At 36.5% G+C, this 18,788-nt stretch overlaps 1 protein-coding gene across 7 annotated transcripts in view; it reads left to right on the top strand.

Annotated features, from left to right (window-relative positions):
• The window catches only part of ABCA6 (ATP binding cassette subfamily A member 6), a 63,650-nt gene that overhangs the window by 17,710 nt on the left and 27,152 nt on the right, over positions 1 to 18,788 (top strand). For all 7 annotated transcript variants that reach the window (XM_036223543.1, XM_016143651.2, XM_036223542.1 and 4 more), the window contains 13 exons: positions 1,280 to 1,448; positions 5,230 to 5,288; positions 6,476 to 6,586; positions 6,987 to 7,162; positions 7,370 to 7,489; positions 7,751 to 7,889; positions 8,484 to 8,574; positions 9,439 to 9,578; positions 12,675 to 12,791; positions 13,766 to 13,949; positions 14,316 to 14,482; positions 16,511 to 16,644; positions 17,887 to 18,024. In XM_036223543.1, coding sequence (XP_036079436.1) covers positions 1,280 to 1,448; positions 5,230 to 5,288; positions 6,476 to 6,586; positions 6,987 to 7,162; positions 7,370 to 7,489; positions 7,751 to 7,889; positions 8,484 to 8,574; positions 9,439 to 9,578; positions 12,675 to 12,791; positions 13,766 to 13,949; positions 14,316 to 14,482; positions 16,511 to 16,644; positions 17,887 to 18,024 — 1,745 coding nt within the window. The remainder of the gene's footprint in view (positions 1 to 1,279; positions 1,449 to 5,229; positions 5,289 to 6,475; positions 6,587 to 6,986; positions 7,163 to 7,369; positions 7,490 to 7,750; positions 7,890 to 8,483; positions 8,575 to 9,438; positions 9,579 to 12,674; positions 12,792 to 13,765; positions 13,950 to 14,315; positions 14,483 to 16,510; positions 16,645 to 17,886; positions 18,025 to 18,788) is intronic.

The following is an 18,788-nucleotide window of genomic DNA, read 5'->3' as shown; positions in this document are numbered from 1 at the left end:
TATTTTAAGAAAGTAAGAATAACAACTACTTCCCATCATAGGCTGAATGAGTTCTTTATTTCTATCTCATAGTTTTAATGGTTTAAAAAAGTTTTAAGTAAAAACAATGATTTTGATTTTAATATAATAATACACATTATAAATATACAATAATGATCATTTAATACATATTATAATTATATAGTATTAAATAATGTTACTTTTTCCCAAGGGTCCCTGAAAGTGTTTTCAAAGAATGATATTTAGGATTTGTGTCATAACCAACTAAAATAAATTAGTTCTTAAGATGGTTTCGGCTTGCACAGTGTAGGGCCATCATGCAGTAGAAATACTTTCTAGTAAATATTTGTTCTTCTCACAAGGATGTAAGGCAGGTTGTATACTAAACACAGCTAGAGAGGACCTCAGGTGTGAAATAACCAGTGTTTTCCTCATACCCCGATTCTGAGAAGACCATTTCAGAAAATACCAAAATGAAAATTAGAATATTTTCAGCATTATCTGAAAGTTCTTTATATATTGTTCATATTTACAGAAGTATATTGCCCAGTAAGATTTCCTTTATCTTGCAAACAGCCAAAAATTTCACATAAGCCTAGAATTCCTTCACATACACTAGAATCAGAATGCTTTTTTCCTTACACAGTCGTATTCTTTATTTATTTTCTTATTTTTAATGTTCCTTATACTTCAACTGTCTTTTAGAATGTCTTATATGTTTCTATGTAGTCTTGTCTTTCTATTACTTCTGGTTTATATCTGAAGGCACTTAATAATAAATACTACTTCATTTTTTTAAATCTGGAAAATGATTATGTATTCATCCTGAACAAATATAATTTCTCTGTGTATTCTTAATTCATGTACCATATAGATTTCAGTATTATGTTCAATTATATTGCTGTGGTCAGATGTATTGATGAGTTTTACAAATATGTTTATAATTAATTTTATGCCATATTTTCCACAAATATTTGTTTTTTTCCACAAATATTTGGTTTCATTCATTCTTTTAAATACCTTTAGATTGCATTTTATTTGAACCTTTGATTTATACTTTGTTGAAAGTTCTGTTAACTTTCTTGATAATATGCTATTTCCTTTGGATTTTCATTCTGTACTTAATTATCAAGTTTTCTTCTTAGTAATAGGAAGATAAGGAAGAATTTCTCTATGATACTTATAAGTCCAAGACATTCTGCACTATTCTGAACATGGATTCTTTGATCATTATTTTAATATTACTGATCCAATATTTTATTGCCCCTTGATTGCTTAGATGGAAATGAGCGCCGTTATTCTCCATTATTTTTCCTGGACTCGTTATCTTGTTTCCAACACCGAAGGACTCATGATAAGACCACTGAGAAAGAAATAGACCCCACGCATCCCTCTGATGATTCTTTTGAACCAATAGCTCCAGAATTCCAAGGAAAAGAGGCCATCAGGTAGTCACGCTTATACTAATGTATGGGAACAAGGCTAATGAATTATCAACTATAGCAGCAGGATGAGCCTGAGGCAAAACATGGAGGAAGAAGTGCGTTTTTGTGAACATCACTCTGAACTCTCCTGCCGCCAGCGCCAGCACCTCCTAACTGCTACTCCTAACTAAGCCGAAAGGAGGATTCTCTTTGCCTAGCTCCATATACTGTTGTCACTCCACCCTCCACCTTGTCTCTGTCCCTTGTCTTCCACCTCCCTTTCGTATTTGCTTTATTCTTTCTCTAAGTGTCTTCCTCCATACTTCCATTTGGCTTACGTGGTGTGAAGGAAGAAGTAAGAAATTTGGGATCAAATTCTTAGATCTCCATACCACACTTCCCTCTCATTTAATGTGTAGTCTTGGAGAAATAAGGAAGGGTCTCTGAGTCTCAGTGCCCTCTAGGAAACAAGAGTGATATCTACTTTGAGGGTTATTTGTTACAGACTGTTATAAGGAGCTCTTAAAATGTCTGTTCTCTCAGACCCCACCTCCAGTGCCTCTAACTCAGGAGATGTGGGCTTGCACCCAGTATCTGCGGATTTTAAAGAGCCCTCTAGATTTTTCTAATATGCACTAAAGTTAAAGAATTAGAGAGTTTTAAATATTGACCTTTTATTTATTTAACAGATATTCATATAATGGTTACCATGTGCCAAGCACACATTTAATTCTCAGGAAAAGTGTGTGAGGCAGGTACTTTTATTTTGCCCGTTTAACACATGAGGACAGTGAAGTACTGAAAGGTTAAGGCTCTTGCCCAATGCCACACACTCGTAACTGAGAAGACGGCTCCAGAGTCTGTTCTCTTAACCTCTGGCTATTACAGAGACATCAGAAGACAAAGGAAGGTGAATAAAGTGAAACTCTAGCTAGGACGGGAAATACTTCTCTCTAAAACAAAAAGCAGAGAGTACACACTCATGCCTCAGCTTCTTCCTTCTAATTCTGACCCTATTTTCTGTTCAGGTTTCTAGGGGGCCATAGCCCCACCCCATCCTCAGCTCCATAGAAAACATCTGCCCAAAAGAGCAAAGCCAAGTGAGAGATAATTCCCCAAAACTCAATTCTAATGTCATCAGTCCCACTTTCCCAGTTGAGAACACAAAAAATAAAATTATGTTACTGTTCAAATGTAATAATTGTCATATCCAGTCTTCTAAGATAGGGTTCGCTACAGGCTGAAAAATGTTCTTTGTTCTTCTGCTATGCAGGACAGAAAAGTGAAATGTCCTCACCCATGCAACCGTGTCCCCTCCCCGCCCAACCCTGACCGGTCTGTGCAGTGTTGACTCTGGGCATCCTGTCTCTTAGTCTGGATTCTTCACTAGAGTAGGGGAGGTGTAGGAAAGTCATCTGATCTGAGGCTTATTCCTTAAAGCTTTGGCTTCATTATGGACATGTTACCCCAGATCCATGTCAAAGTAGCAAAGTTGGCTTAGGCGCCCAGCATTACAGCTCTTCGGTGACGAGGTCTGCATACTCAGTTACTGTCGAAACGGGTTCTGGGGCTGCATGGCAGCCTCAGCTTGCCCCTTTGCCATGCAGCATTAGATGCCGTACCCAATGCACGTGTTTTATCTCTTTTTTCTTCACAGCAACCCTTTCTCAGAAACAAGTTTGCTCTTCGCCACCACTAGATAAGTGTCAAATCTATTCCAAGCAATCCCAGCATGTGATTTTGATTTTATGTGGTTTATCAAAGGTACTAAAAATAGTAATTCCCTTTTTTCCAGGCAGTCTCTGCTTTATATACTAATGAACTCTTCCTTTTACCTAGCAGCTCATAAATTATATGTATCTGGAAGTATGGGGAAATCTTGCAGAATTCTAACCAGAAGCAAGTTCTTGGCTCTGTGAAAATACATATATTTTTTCACAACTAGCTTCTTCTTTTCCATAACCACCTTTCCCACCCAATTATCCTTCTTCTCTGGGGGCATTTGTATACACAGTTGTACCTTCATACAGCTTTAGAACATTCATTGAACATTCCCAGAACGTAGGCAGGATGTTTGCCCCAAATGTAAATGACTGTCTTCATCTCCAAAATCCCAAAACAACCAACTGATGGCTGCCAGGTTGGAAGGGGTTGGGAGGGCTGGCTGAAAAAGGTGAAGGTGTTAAGCAGTACAAATTGGCAGTTACGGAATAGTCAAGTGAATGTAAAGGAATATAGTCAATAATATTATAATAACTATGTATGGTGTCAGAGAGTACTAGACTTACCAGGGGGATTACTTCATGAATTATGTAAATGTCTAACCATTATGCTGTACACCTGAAACTAATATAATATTGAATGTCAGCTGTAATTTAATTTTTTGATTTAAAAAGCAAACAAACAAAAAACAATCAGCTACTCCTAAATGGAAGTCTATTTATTAAAATAAAACATTAAAACTCCACTTCAGCAGGTGTCCTACTACAGAAAGAAAGGAGGAAATGAAATACCCTGTCAGATTCAGTGCCTTTTAAGCTCTTTTGAATTTGCAGACTCTTTGGTTTAACCCCACCCACTGCCAGCATCCTGGTTGAATATATGGCCTTACCTTTATTCTCATTCATGCTCAGAAAAGAGGGTGACTAAACTCTGTTTCCTCTTGAACTTGAAGATGCATTGTCTATGATCTTATGTAGCCATGACATCTCTAATCTCTATAAGCCTGGTTCCTGCTTTGTCCTTCAGTTCCCTTTGGGATTCTAATGTGCATGCAAGTATGACAACCACTAGTTTAGAGTGTGTGTGTGTGTGTGTGTGTGTGTGTGTGTGTGTGTGAGAGAGAGAGAGAGAGAGAGAGAGAGAGAGACTCGGATGAAGAAATTCGGCAAATCTTTAGATGTGTGAGCCTAAAGCTCAGGGACAAGAATGGATTCTACGTTGGGTTGGTGTTGAAACCATGAGAACCAACAAGAGAACCCATTGACAGAGTCTAGAGTGAGAAGATCCATATACATAGAGAACGCTGTGGAACCCAAGATGGTATGTCTGATGAAAGAAGAGGACCTAATAAGGAAACAAAGAAAGAACATTTAGAAAAATAGGAAGAAAACCAATAAAATAATATGTCACCTTGAAAGCAGCCACTTTTAACAAGGCAAAAGTCATCAATAGAGACCCATACCCAATAAGTAAGAATGGAAAATATTTGTTGCATTTGGCATTTAGAAGGTCACTAATGATTTCAGTATGAAGAGGTTCACTAGAGCAGTGATTCAGAAGCCAGGGGGCGATTGACTGAGGAGGAAGTGGGAAGTGAGGAAGGAGGATGTCAAGTTTATACTTTTAAGAATTTTTTTTTTTAAGATTAGGGAAGTAAGAGAAATTTAATCATATCTAAAGCAGAGTTAGTGGTTAAATAGATACTGTCAGAGGAAAATGAAGGTGACAGTCTGATTAATCAACGAGACTTAGAGGCTTTGGGAGATGACAGTTACAGAACGCAGACAAATGAGCTGATCTTGAAGATCAAATGTTCTAAGACTAGAGGAAGAAAGTGAACATGAGTACAGAGTACTCTACTTTTCTAAGCAAAACGCTAGTAATTTAACCATAAGTTTCTAGAGAGACTTTTATTTTCTGTCTCCAGGGAAATGATTAATCATGTCTTTGTCTTTCTTAGTAGACTGGTTATGCTGTCCCTAATTCACATAAATTGGTTCACTGCATCTCTGTAGAGTTGTTCATGATCTATACCATTTTTATTTCTGTGTTGGTTAAGAGAGCGCCTCTTTTGTCTTTTTAGAATTAGAAATGTTAAAAAAGAATATAAAGAAAAGTCTGGAAAAGTGGAAGCATTGAAAGGTAAAAACATTTCATTGTTTAATGATTTTTTTTAGTTCAAAAAATGGTGAAAATTCAATGTAAAAAATTAGAAAATAGAGATAAGCAAAACAAGAAAAGAAAAAAAATGTACACTCTACCTCTACCATCTGTGAATTTACTGTGATTAAGAACTGGATGTAAAATCCTCTGGATGTTTCATGGATCTGTTAATCTACAAAAATGGGATTATACAGTGGAAAATATAACTTAAGTTTTTTTTTGAAGATGAGTTTGCTGTAAGGAATATTTTATTTGCACTATGAGGAAAGAACATCTAGATTTAAAGTTAGTAAAATTTTCATTCTAGCCATGAAATTCTCATAGTTCACATTTACTGGTGCGATTAACTAAAGCAAGGTGAGTAATACCGTTGACAATGAATTAAATTCCACAAGTCAGTATCCCATGACAAGCATAGTTTATAGTTTGAATGAGTGAACATATCTGATACTAAATATTCTAGCAAATATAGTTTCCTATAGCAAATATTTAAGCATCAAAATTAGTGGCTACATATAATAGAGGACAGCTTGCTTTTATTAATAATGATTTTTAGGAGGTATATAAATTATTTTTACAAATAAAATTTTTAAGAATTTTACTTTACTCTGTCCAATAACTTTCCATAATAAAGTTTGATTTTTCGCTTGGTGTTAGGACAAACAAACAAACAAAATATGGATTCTTGACTGAATGATTTTTCTACTGACATGTAAATGTAAAAAATTTATAACAAAAGAATAGAAAAATGGGCATGGGAGAAATAGAAATTTTTGGTGAATATATTTTAGAAGACAATGCCATGGAAAACATTTATTGTTTAATATTTGAAGAGATAAGCTGGAACAGAAGAGAGTATGATCAAAGTTTGTAAATACATTTACATATTCTTATATGTACATGCATATAGCAAACAAGTAGGTATATTACGTTAATATTTAGAATTATGCTTAATTTTATTTTCCAAGTGATCGTATTTGTTTCTCAAATATTCTGCAGAAAGCATGCTATTTTAGCAACCTAAAAAAAAATTGAATGTTATATATTTTAAAATATCAAAATACTTCAGAATATACAACTAAGACAAATTTTCTTGTTCTATTTTTTGAACCAGCTATGTCTAATGCCCTCTTAGTAATAGTGTTAATATTTTATTCTAAAAACAGGTTTGCTACTTGACATATATGAAGGTCAAATTACAGCAATTCTGGGTCATAGTGGAGCTGGCAAATCTTTGTTGCTAAACATCCTTAATGGGTTGTCTGTTCCAACAGAAGGTGAGCAAAAAAAAATGTCTCACAGGCAAGATGTCTGATAATAGAATGAGGTCACAGGGTACCCTTTCTCTTTTTAAGGTTTATATTTGACTGCTTAAAAGAAAATAATGTTTGCTTATCTAAAGTTATTTTCCAGAACTGTATGATTGATTTAAAATATATTTTACATTTCCTAAATATTTATGAAAATTATTATGTTTATTCCATTGCTATGCAATATTCCAGGGGAAATATACACTACTCTGAACATGTAGAAAGAATTATTAGTTGTTAATAAATTACAGTCATCATTTTAGTTGTTTCTATATTATATGACAGTATTTTCCTGAATAAGATCTCCAAGCATTAATAAAATGTATTATCTTGCCAATTTTAAGTTATTTTTCACTTCCGTTCTCAGGATCAGTTACCATCTACAATAAAAATCTCTCTGAAATGCAAGACTTGGAGGAAATCAGAAAGATTACTGGTGTTTGTCCTCAATTCAATATTCAATTTGACATGCTCACTGTGAAGGAAAACCTCAGGCTGTTTGCTAAAATCAAAGGGATTCTGCCACAGGAGGTGGAACAAGAGGTAAATTCATGTTTAGATGAACTAGACTGCCAACTATTTGCCAAGTTAAATCATGATCACAGAATCCCTCTTCGTGGCTTATCTGTCCTGTTATGAATAAAATTTAGACATTGAAGTCCTATAAAAATATCGACTGTTGTAATAAACAGTTAAAGTTGCACGATATGAATCATCTTGGATTTTAAGCTTTGTGTATTTCTCGTATAGGTACAAAGGATTTTATTGGAGTTGGACATACAAAACATTCAGGATAACCTTGCTAAACATTTAAGTGAAGGACAGAAAAGAAAGCTGACGCTTGGGATTGCCATCTTAGGAGATCCTCAAGTAAGTGTGATTATGCGTGGGGAGGAATGCGGACTGAATATCAGTGAAAAGTCAAGCCCTTTCACCACTAAACGTAGCAGAGCTTTCACTGTAATGTATAAAGAGAGAACCTTCTCTGTGTGACTTTGAAGGTAAGTCTATTGGACATAAATGGAAGGACGGTTATCCTTTTTTTTTTGGTTTTTACTGTTATCCATACTATCCTCTGGAAACAGTTAACATGGGAGAGAGACATATCTTATATGTCGTCATCCTGTGTAGGTTTTGCTGCTGGATGAACCAACTGCTGGGTTGGATCCATTTTCAAGACATCGAGTATGGAGTTTCCTCAAGGAACGCAAAGCAGACCGTGTGACTCTCTTGAGTACCAACTTCATGGATGAGGCTGACATCCTGGCTGGTAATTGTTGGTGTTCTCTCAGTATTACAATAAAGAATTTGGGAAATATTTATTCCCAGGGCAAGAGCCCTGTTCGCAATGCCTTGGTGTGCCTATATTACATAGCAGTCTGGAGGATGACACAAGTCTAGTGTCACTGCAGAATTCCTTGCCGACTGTTTATTTGCTAGATTTTAACCACTAATGAAAAAATGTGATTTTTTTTTCCAGATCAGCTTTTGATTAATTTAAACATCCAAATCTTCTTTAACATATATTTATTTGAAAAATATCCACTCATTCCTTAGCATCCAGAGTAGAAAATGCACCCAGGTAGCTTTTGTTGTTTTTGTTTTTGTTTTTTTGTAATATTGGTGGACACTAAAATGAACTGGAATTCATAAGTTTATTTTAAATGCAGCAATTTTAATGTGTATTTCAGACGAGATTGGGTGTGTTCAGTGTGGTATTTCAGATTTTTAAATGGACATTAATTATAGTAATACCCCACAGAACACTTCCCCTTTGGAAATCTGAGCTTTTGCTCATCTTTATCTTCTAGAGAGGGAAGAAATGACTCCTATCATCCTTTCTCTCTTGCTTCTTTTTACTCAGATAGAAAAGTGATCATGTCCAACGGGAGATTGAGGTGTGCAGGCTCTTCTGACTTTCTGAAGAGAAAATGGGGTCTTGGATATCACTTAAGGTAAAGGCTTCGGAGATAGATTAGATATATATATTATATCTATATTTTCAATGCTGGTATATCAAAAAGGTAGACTAATGTGAAAGACAATTGGCCTTATGCTCATCCCTGCCATGCTGTGTTGATTAGTGCTTCCCGAATGCTTTTCCTATATTTCAACATCATTGTGATAAGCAAAATTTCGAAATTATAAGCCCAGGCGGACAGATCACAGCAGGGCTATTTCATGGACCACTTTCCAGGTTGCTGCGCTGTGCAACCTAAACCTGCACCATTTTGCCACCCTCCAGTTTCCTCAACTGACCAATGCAATTCTGTATTTTCATTTTCCCAAAAGGCACAAAATCAAATAATTTCAGAAGCTGGTATCAAAAGTGGGAGCAAATCTCGTAGCAGAGAGTCAAAAGGACTGTGTCTAACAAGAAAGTGTGTTCAGGCAAAAAGAATTAGGACAAAAACAAAGACTCTGGCCAAACAAAACATGCATGTTGGCCAAATTTCCCTATTAGTCACTAATTTCTGATACCTGCATGGTCTGGTGTAGTAATTATTTTCCCTAACGAGGTTCGTCTGCCAAATAATCTCACCTCCCTCTGTTTATCTTCCTGCTTGACATATAGTTTCAATTCCATTTTGTATTTGTTTATATATTTGGTAGTTGTTTTGAGTTTATACACCTTCTCTGTATAGGTCAGAAGATTTTTCAAACCAATGGCATTGTTAGTATTAGAATTATTTACTCATTTTGTTTGTTCCCAAAAGCCAAGTAAAATAGTACTCAAAGGCTCGGTATTCAATAAAAGCTCTTCTTTTGTGATTGCACTGGCAAAACACAAATGAATTGTCTTTTCTTTTAAACATTAGTTTGTACAGAAATGAAATATGTGATCCAGAAAAAATAACGTCCTTTATTAATCATCACATCCCTGATGCTATATTAAAAACAGAAAGCAAAGAAAAGCTTGTGTATACTGTGCCTGTGGAAAGGACAGATAAATTTCCAGGTAACTTAATTATGATTACAATGGAATGAAATTTGGGAACAAGTATTCACATTATTATTATTACTTTCATTGTTTAATAGACTTGGACTTTGTTTTAGGTTGGGTTCCCTAAGAAGGAGGACTTGAGATGAGGATTTTAGTGCAATTCATGGGTAATTGATGCCTACAAGCACCAGCAGGGAATGGGGTCATGAGCAAGGGAAGGGAAGGGAAAGGAAGGAAGCCAGAGAAGTTTGCATGATCAAGCAGGTTATTGCAACAAGCAACTGAGGTGTGATACCACTGGGAGAAATAAGTGACTCAGTAAGGGGGCTCAGAGTTATATCACCAGAGGGATGAGAAACCTGGGGTGTTTATTGGCCACTCCCTATCCATCAGTGGTTAAGAGATGCTTCCGGGAGCATTAATTTTCTGACCCATCTGCCTTTTGCACAACATGAGTTTGGCATACTTCAGAGCCCAGGAAAAAAAATACCTTCAGGCAGGTATTCTTAATAAGCAGATTTGCTGGGCATGGGTGAGTGCAGAAGAGATGGGGGTGAAGCATCAAGGCGTCTGCCACAGGTCCCCTTGTGCACTTTAATTGGATATGTATTTATTTCACAGAGAAAAATGTAGTTTATTTCTTCTAAAAGAGTTCACTTTGAGTCCAGTCTGCCCGGTAGCAGTACCAGCCTAGGCTTCATTTGATGGGTGATCCCAATAGTCACTAACTCTTTGTACAGTGCTTTCTGTGAGTCATGCATTCGTCCCATAGTTCCATGTATGTCAGCTCATTTAGTCCTCACGACTGTTCTGTGGAGTGGGTGCTGTGGGGAAATGTGTCTCGCAGTCTTTTCTGTTTTTAACAGCTTCCTTTCCATTTAAGCATTTAGTTTATTAAACTTTAACTCCCTATAAGCCTGATTTAAACAGACTCTTTTGGATGACTTTGATGATGATTAGGCAAACGCTCAGGACTTAAATTTAGTCTCACCTGCAAATACGGCAGCTTTCTCTGTGTTCACAGTAGCCTGGAAGGTGGGCTATACTATGTTGTTCTGTTCTTGGACTAATGTCCAATGAGATGCAATTAGCTCACCTTCTTTTTTGTAGGAAAAGGGGAATAGTAAGTTATATTGTTGATACCATCATAAAAATATCTCACATACCCAAAGTCCCTGGTGTTGATATGTGAATGCATGGCAGCTTCCTTATCCAGGTCTCTGCAAGTCCAATGACATATTTATGTCCTTGTAGGAAGTAAGAGGACTCCCACCTCCCCTGCGTGTGGGCCATGGGGAAACACGGTACTGTTACAACCTCAGTACTCATCTGGTTCCTCGCAGTAATTTTGCTGGCCCAACACCCCACCTAGTATAGAAAGTGGCATGTGAGAGGCTTCTCAAAGGAGCTGGCATCCTCATCCAAGCATCCACTGTGGAAGAGATATAACATAAATGTTTATTGGATCTATTATATATAAAGCACTGCTCAAGGTTCTAGGGATAGAGAATTAAATAAGACTTATGAGTTCCTACCCATATAGAACCTGCATTGCACTGGGTGGGAGAAGTAGATGTATGCAGTAATCCAAATGGTGTTAGTTCTGTAATGAAATAATAAACAGAACATTATGGATTAGAGAGATGACTGATGTCAGGTTGAGGTTTATGTGAAAAGAGTCAGAATGCCATAAGAAGAAAATGCTCAAAGCATTCCAAGCAGAGGGGAAAAGAGAGTGTCTGGAGTTCAGTGAGTGAGGGAAGAGAGTGGGGATGAGGTAAGGTTGTAGGGAAGGTCAAGACTCACTCATGTAGAGCTTTAGAGGCTGCGGGGGTGGTCTTTGAATTTTTTTTTTTTTAAATGTATTGAGAAACCACTGAAAGTCATTAAATGGGGAATTTATGTGATGTGACTTATGTTTTCATTCTCTGGATATAAAAGGCCACTCTGGCTATAGAGGAAGAATAGTGCACCCTGGGAGACCAACCATCTGATCATTTCAGTTGTATAGATGAAAGATGATGGTCATTGAGCAACCATAGTACCAGTTGAAAGAGGAATGAAAGTGGGTGGATCTGAATCATATTTGGAGATGAAGCTAAAGAATCCGGCAGATGGCCAGTCTGTGGAGCATGAGGAAAAGTGAACAAGCAAAGGGAACTTCTAGAATTTTGACTTGAATCACTGTCTAGAAGGTGGCGTCATTTACTGCGAAATGATGGGAAGGACAGTTGGGTAGAATAGAGAAGGAATTAATGTCCTATTTTGGAAATATTTACTTTGAGATACTTTTAAACTTCTAAGTGGAGTTGTCAAGTAGCCAAGAAGGATATAGATGGTTTAAGATTTTGGAAATCAGAGAACAAAGCGAGAATCGAATTTGAGAATTCTTAGCATATAGATGGATTTAATGCAAAGGCATGGGATTAGAGTGTATGGAAACACAAAGCGATCTAGTACTGAGCCCTCTGGAGAAAGTAGAGGAGGAGTCAGAGGCGGTAGAAATCAAGAGCCCTGATGAAGGAAACATAGGAGAATATGTTCTTATTAACTCAAGGAAGATAATGTTTCTAGTAGGAGGGAGTAGTTAGCAGCCTTGAATGTCTGAGTTGGAGAGAGAGAGGGCAGGGAGTGGGAAGGACAGAGCTAGGGAGAGAGAATAGATTACTTTGGAAAGTTCTCAAGATGCCCAAAGGGGATAAAATTCAGAACACATGTCAAAGAGGCAACCTTCGGTAAAAGCTGCTACAAGTCTTCCACCTATATAGAAGGAAGACCCAGAATATGGGTAGAAGTACATGTCGACTTGTGGTGTGGAAGTAAGATGATGGTGCTCTTTCTGATTGCTCTTATTTTCTCAAGAAGCCTATAGGAATTTCATGAGCTGAGAATAGATGATAGACTGCAGATGATTTGAGGACAGAGGAAGAGGTCCGACATATTTATTTCGGGGAGGGAGAACATTCCAGCGAAAGTTTGCTTTTACTTACTCTGATATTGCAGACATAAATTTTCTGAAAACTATTCTGCATCATCTTTTAAATGATCTTTTTCTAGGTTAAGTTATCAATGTGATATTTTAATTGTATCTATTCCTGTCTGTCGCCTTAGACCTTTTCAGTGATCTTGATAAGAGTTTTGGCCAGGGTGTGGTGAGTTATGACATTTCCATGTCAACTCTGAATGACGTGTTCATGAAAGTGGAAGGAAAATCAACTGTGGAACAAGGTAAATCCATTTGTATAGTCATGTAAAGCCATTTTCCAAAGTACCATGTGTTGATTAAGTATTTATAATGTCTTGCATATCATTCACACTAAAGAAGATGACTAATTCCACATTTCACTTTGCTATTTGGAACGGGTTGTCATGGCTTGCTAACATCATTACTGGTCTGAGCATAGATCCCTTTTTGGAATATATCGCATTTCTCTTTGGAAACTATTCGCTTCCTATTTTAGTAGCTTTCTCCTATTCTCAGATACTCCTTCTTGGATAATTTGAGGATGTGAAAGGATCTCAGTCAAGGTCGTGAACTCTTAACTTGCTCAATACAAAATCCCACTAAGGTCTAAATAGAAGAAATGCTTAGACTCATCTCCCGTGTCTTTTAGTGGGTGATAATAGTAAAAACTGTCATTTATGGAGCATTTATGACAGACACCCTAATCAATGTGTGTATATACTGCACTGCCTTCTTACAAAGACCATTCTACAAGTGTCACTGGCATCATTTTACATATGGTAAAATCAGACCTAAGAGCAGTTAAGTAATTTGCCTCAAATTATGCCATTTGTAAGTCATGTATTTGGCAATCAGGTATAGGTCTGGTGGTTTCAGAGTCAGTAGTCTTTTACCTGTTGTTCTAATTTACATCAGTAGTAGACATTAGGCATCAGTGACTGGCTATTCTTATGGAGAAGATTTCTTGAAATCCCTGAGATACTGTTACATATGAGACTTTCTATGCCTTTTCAAGGACTGGACATAATAAGATCACCCTTTACTAAATTCTTCTTTTGGTATACATTCAGTATATTTTATCACTGAGTTTATTGAATGTGGATATGATAAACATAATTTTTGCTTATAGCATTTGCTTTGTAACCACAAACATTCTAGAAATTTTTAATATTACTAAAAAGAGAAAACTGTGATGACTCAAGGACAGCATTAATGATGCATGTGTGTGTGTGTACAGATTTCGAACAAGCAGAGATGAGAAGAGACACAGAAAGCCCACATGAAATGGAGCCAGCTTGCTCTTTTTTCCCTGAAATGCAGAAGGCTGTGAGTGACTGGGAACTCTGGAGAATGCAGGTCTGTGCAATAGCACGGCTCCGTTTCTTAAAGTTAAAACGTGAAAAGAAAGCGCTTCGGACCCTGTGAGTATCAGGGCATTGTGTTTTTGTTAGAAAGGGAATTTTAAGAAAGGGTTAAACCAGAAGATAATTTAAACTGGAATTTAATACCCGAACTTCCTGCCAGGTGATGGATAAATGCAACACTGGATTTTATGGTCAGGACGAATGCCTGTGCTTAGGACTAAACACATGTCTGTTCAGTTGTCACTGTTACCCTGGTGTTTGTCTAGCAATGCCTTTTAGTACTGTATGGTATGCTAAGGGATGACTTTCAAAACTTTAGCACTTACCATTAGAGTTGGTACTCCACAGATACTTGTGAAATGTCTGACTGAATAAATAAAATTGCTGTAGACTCACATGGTGCTTTTTTTTTATTATTGGTAGGCTATTGGTATTTGGAATTTCACTGTTCCCTTTGATTGTGGAAACAATATATGATGCTGTGTTAGTTCAACGGAATGATTGGGAATTTAAACCTGAATTGTATTTCCTTTCTCCGGGACAACTTCCCCAAGACCCTCTTACCAGCCTGTTGATCATCAATAATACAGGTGAACAGAAAAAGAAAATTTAAACCCAGAAATAAGTTATTTTTATGGGGGGTGTGGGCAGGGGGAGAACAAATCATAATAGAAGAAAACGTGTATTTAGACTTCATGTACAGATATCAATTTCTGAGGAACTGTGCATATTTGCTCTGATTTTAGAGATTATGGGGATTGTGGGACAAGATAGAAGGGTCTGGGTCATGACATAACCTGATCAAGTAGAGCTGCCTATCTACCTGATGGCCCTGAGTTAGTATGTGATAGAGAAACAAACTTCTGTATTGGTTGAACCACTCAATTTTGAGATCTCTGTTACAACAGCCTAACCTATACCCTAAATATTATCCACAGTGATTGACATATAGACCTCCAGCAGGACCTAGGAAGATTTCCTAAGACATTTTGGTGCCTGTGCTCTTGTTCTCCTAAAAGATGAGCAATTGGTTTAGTCTAACTGCTTACACCTACTGCTTATTGAACTTTGAAGGAGAAGCTTTTTTTTTTAATGTTTCTGCCTGCGATGTTACAAAAATATTCCGAGTAGAAGTCATCTCTTGAAGAGTTCTGCCGCTCCCTCTGATTTTCAGACATTTGTGGCTCAGGGTTTTGGTGTCTCCTCTTTAAACCAAGGTGGTCTTTTCATTTCTGTTTCTCATTTTTCTTATTGTTTTCCATTTGGGTGTCAGAAAGTAAATCTTATTCATTAAACCCGAAAGTGCTGCTAATTGTATATTTGATTTCCAAGGTCTAGAATTGCTTCTTTACCTTTCTGCCTGTTGTCTTATGTAGGTGTATACCTCTCTAGTTACTCTGAGAACCGTACACTTGTGTTACTTGCTTATTTTTTCTTCTCTATGCTCAGCCGTTAGTTATTCTGTGATTTATTTTTAGAGCTTCTATGCCATCTTGTTCCTTTTGTCTCAAAATAGGATGATCGTTGCTAAGACGTTCATCTTTAAATTGGAGGATCCCTGTTTGCCCAGCTGAAGTGGGATTCCTAATTCATCTGGGGCTTCTTCTTGTTCTTCTGATGCCAGAACCCTCTCTGTTTCTAGTTTGGACTCACACTTCAAAGTGCAAATGAGAAAAACCTAGAATTCTTCTTTTTCCTTTTTCCATTACATCCCATCTTTTTGATTGTCTGGAGTTACTAGAGGTCTTGCAATGCTCTTTTGCCCAAATAATGTCTCTTGGAAAGTGAATTTAGGGACTTGTATCCTGGGGACACTACAGCATTCACCTGCTCTGTGTGGACCATGGAGAAGGGCCCATGGCCTCTTTGTTCCAGGTGTGGTTAACCAGTTGGCGGGCAAGCCGTGGCTGCAGAACCTATCTACCCGCCTTGACTTCGTCTACTCTCAAGTAAAGATCCTGGAAACTGGTTTTACCTTAATGGTCGTTTGTGCCCATGTGTGCTAGGCTGGGGGTTTATCTCAGCTCTTATTTCTTTGTCAAACAATCTCATCTGCTTTCTTCTTCAGGCACATATCAAAAACCTTTGTCTGATAGTGGCACTTTCCCACTTCCTAAGAAAAAATTTATGTAGTATACATGCATGTAATATATATGTAAAAATATAAAATAGATGTAAAATACACTCGCATGTTATGCACACACCTACATCTATTGACTTTTCTGTTATTTGAAAAATAAGGGAGAAAAGTGTTATTATTGGCCATTTTAGGCTAGCCAATTTGGAGTGCTTCTCATATTATTATTGTATTGCCACAAATGATTAAGTTCAAATGTATTTTTTTTTTAACAAAGAGTCATAAAATAGAATTATATAGTCTGAATGGTTACATGGTAACTTGCATTAAACCTAATTATAAAGCTAACTCATCACAGAGTAAGATTCAATAAATAGAAGATGATCGAGTAGGTTCTCTTTCATGGGCAGTGTTATTGTGATGCCCAAAATGACATTCCTTTACGTCCTATAAATATTACCTTTAAATTGTGTATATGGTTTACTTTTTTTTTTTAATGATATGGTTTTGCTTTAGATGGCCTCTGTTGATTTCATTCTAGAGTCAAATATTGAAGATTTTATACAGTCGCTGAAGCATCAAAATATACTTTTGGAAGTAGATAACTTCAAAAACAGAAATACCACTGATGACCTGTCATACAATGGAGCTATCATAGTTTCTGGTGAACAGAAGGTATGTTTGTTTGTCTCTTGCTTCTTGTTTTTGCTTTTATGAAAAAATTAATAAAGGTCTACATTTTAGCTGTTTTAAAACTGTAAAAAGTCAACCAGTTAGTATACAGCAACTTCACTCGAAAACATTTTGGGTCATTATTAAATAATCTATGAAGTTTGAATAAGTTTTATAAAATATTTTCTATCTTAACCTTTGAATTAGACAATTTTTACATTTGAAAGTAGCTAAATATAATTGTATTAGTCAGACTTAATAAAATATTAGAATTTATAGTTACCAACCAATATAATGATTAATTTAAGGGATTCCATTCAATGCTTAACTATCCAAACAATCTTATATATTGAGAAAATATATTAAATACTGTAATAGCCACATGACGTCTCCGAGAAAAGTGTTCTCAGCCTACTGTCTTAACATGTTTCAATTTGAATAAAGAACACAAGCAATAAAGATCCTTCCAGGAACAAGACTTTGAAAATACATCCTAATCACAAGTAAACTCTGAATCATACTTAAATTCCAACGAAAAACAGGAAACAAAATTAAATGAAGTTGTCTCTTCATTTCTTGCCAGAAGGGAAATAAAAAACAAAAACCTTTGAAGATATATAATTGAATTCAGTTCTACCTAAACTAAGTAATCTCTTCATGCCAACTGTGAGAAACTACATTGCTTAGTAGTTGTTTTACTTGTTACATATCTAAGATATTTATTATATAAACTATTGGTAATATTTAAACATTATTGAGCCTCTTGATGAATACATGAATATTTTCATAAACATGAAGAACATAAACATCGTCTTGGAAAGTGTGAAAATGCTTCACTGGCAATATAACTATGAATATTTTATGAATCCCACGCTTCTCTCCTATCTAGAAAATCACTGTTCCTTTGCTTGCTCACTATAAACTAACAGCTTTATATTAGGGCCATGTTTTGAATCCCATCAACTGAAATTTCCTTATCTAAAATTAGTAATACTAATACATTTTACATTGCTACTGTGCTATCTGCTATGCTAGGGCCTAACATACATTAGCTAATTTAAATTGTATAACGACCCATTTATTATACCCTTATACGGGTGAGGACGCTGAAGCTCAGAGGTCAGTTAACTTGAAGATGGTCACACAACTAGAATATGGCACCATTAGGATCTTGCATATAAAACCCTTTTCTTCTTTAATGGTTTAGAATTAACATTGTTTTATTTATCTTTGTTTTGTTTGCAGGATTATAGATTTTCAGTCGTATGCAATACCAAGAGACTGCACTGTTTTCCTATTCTTATGAATATCATCAGCAATGGGTTACTTCGAATGTTTAATCATACACAATATATTCGAACTGAAAGGGGCTCATATCCTTTTGTAAGTACTGTATTTACTCATTCCGAATAATTAGGAATTTGACAACCAACCTGTGTTTTCCCATTTTAGCCTTTAAATATTTGTAATTGATTGTTAATCCTAAAAAAATAATTTTTGCCTAACATTTTAACCAGATTATTCCTCAGTATGATCAGAAATTTCTCATAGGGGAATACTTTTCTATATTATATGGTAGCCTCCCAGGGAATCTTCTGATACATATTTGATTGCAGGAGTGTGTTAGAGAGAGTGACAGTGTGTGTGCTTGTGTGTGTGTGTGTGTGTGTGTGTGTGTGTGTGTGTGTGTGTGTGTATGTACACTGAATTGGAAATCAGGAGCACTTGTAACCCTGCTTTATGGTCTTATCTTATAAATCTAATATAATTTGTTGGCAGACCCTTCCTTGACTAAATAGGTAGTAGACTGATACAAAAGAGAATTTGCCAGTTCTTGAGCTATATGCTTTCTGATGAATTCCTTCACTACCCATAGTTGCTCCGCATTACAAGTGTGTCTGATACGCACAGGCCGCATTTTCAGGATTCTTTGTCAGCTGGCTCTAGTGCAGAGTTAGAAAACTGGAAGCAGTGGCAGGATCCAGGAGAGCAGAAGGATCCTGCGTCTGAGCCCTAGTCACATCGCTTCCTTCCTTTCTCCCTCTGACCCAGATGTGACAGTGGCTTCTCACTTCATCATCCTTGTCGCCGTCTCCGCTCTTTCCACCCCTGTAACCACTGCATGATTAATTTTACTCTGTTTTAGG

The sequence above is a fragment of the Rousettus aegyptiacus genome, unplaced genomic scaffold, assembly GCF_014176215.1.
Source record: "Rousettus aegyptiacus isolate mRouAeg1 unplaced genomic scaffold, mRouAeg1.p scaffold_m13_p_6, whole genome shotgun sequence".
NCBI lineage: Eukaryota > Metazoa > Chordata > Mammalia > Chiroptera > Pteropodidae > Rousettus > Rousettus aegyptiacus.
This window is presented reverse-complemented; position numbering and strand designations above follow the sequence as displayed.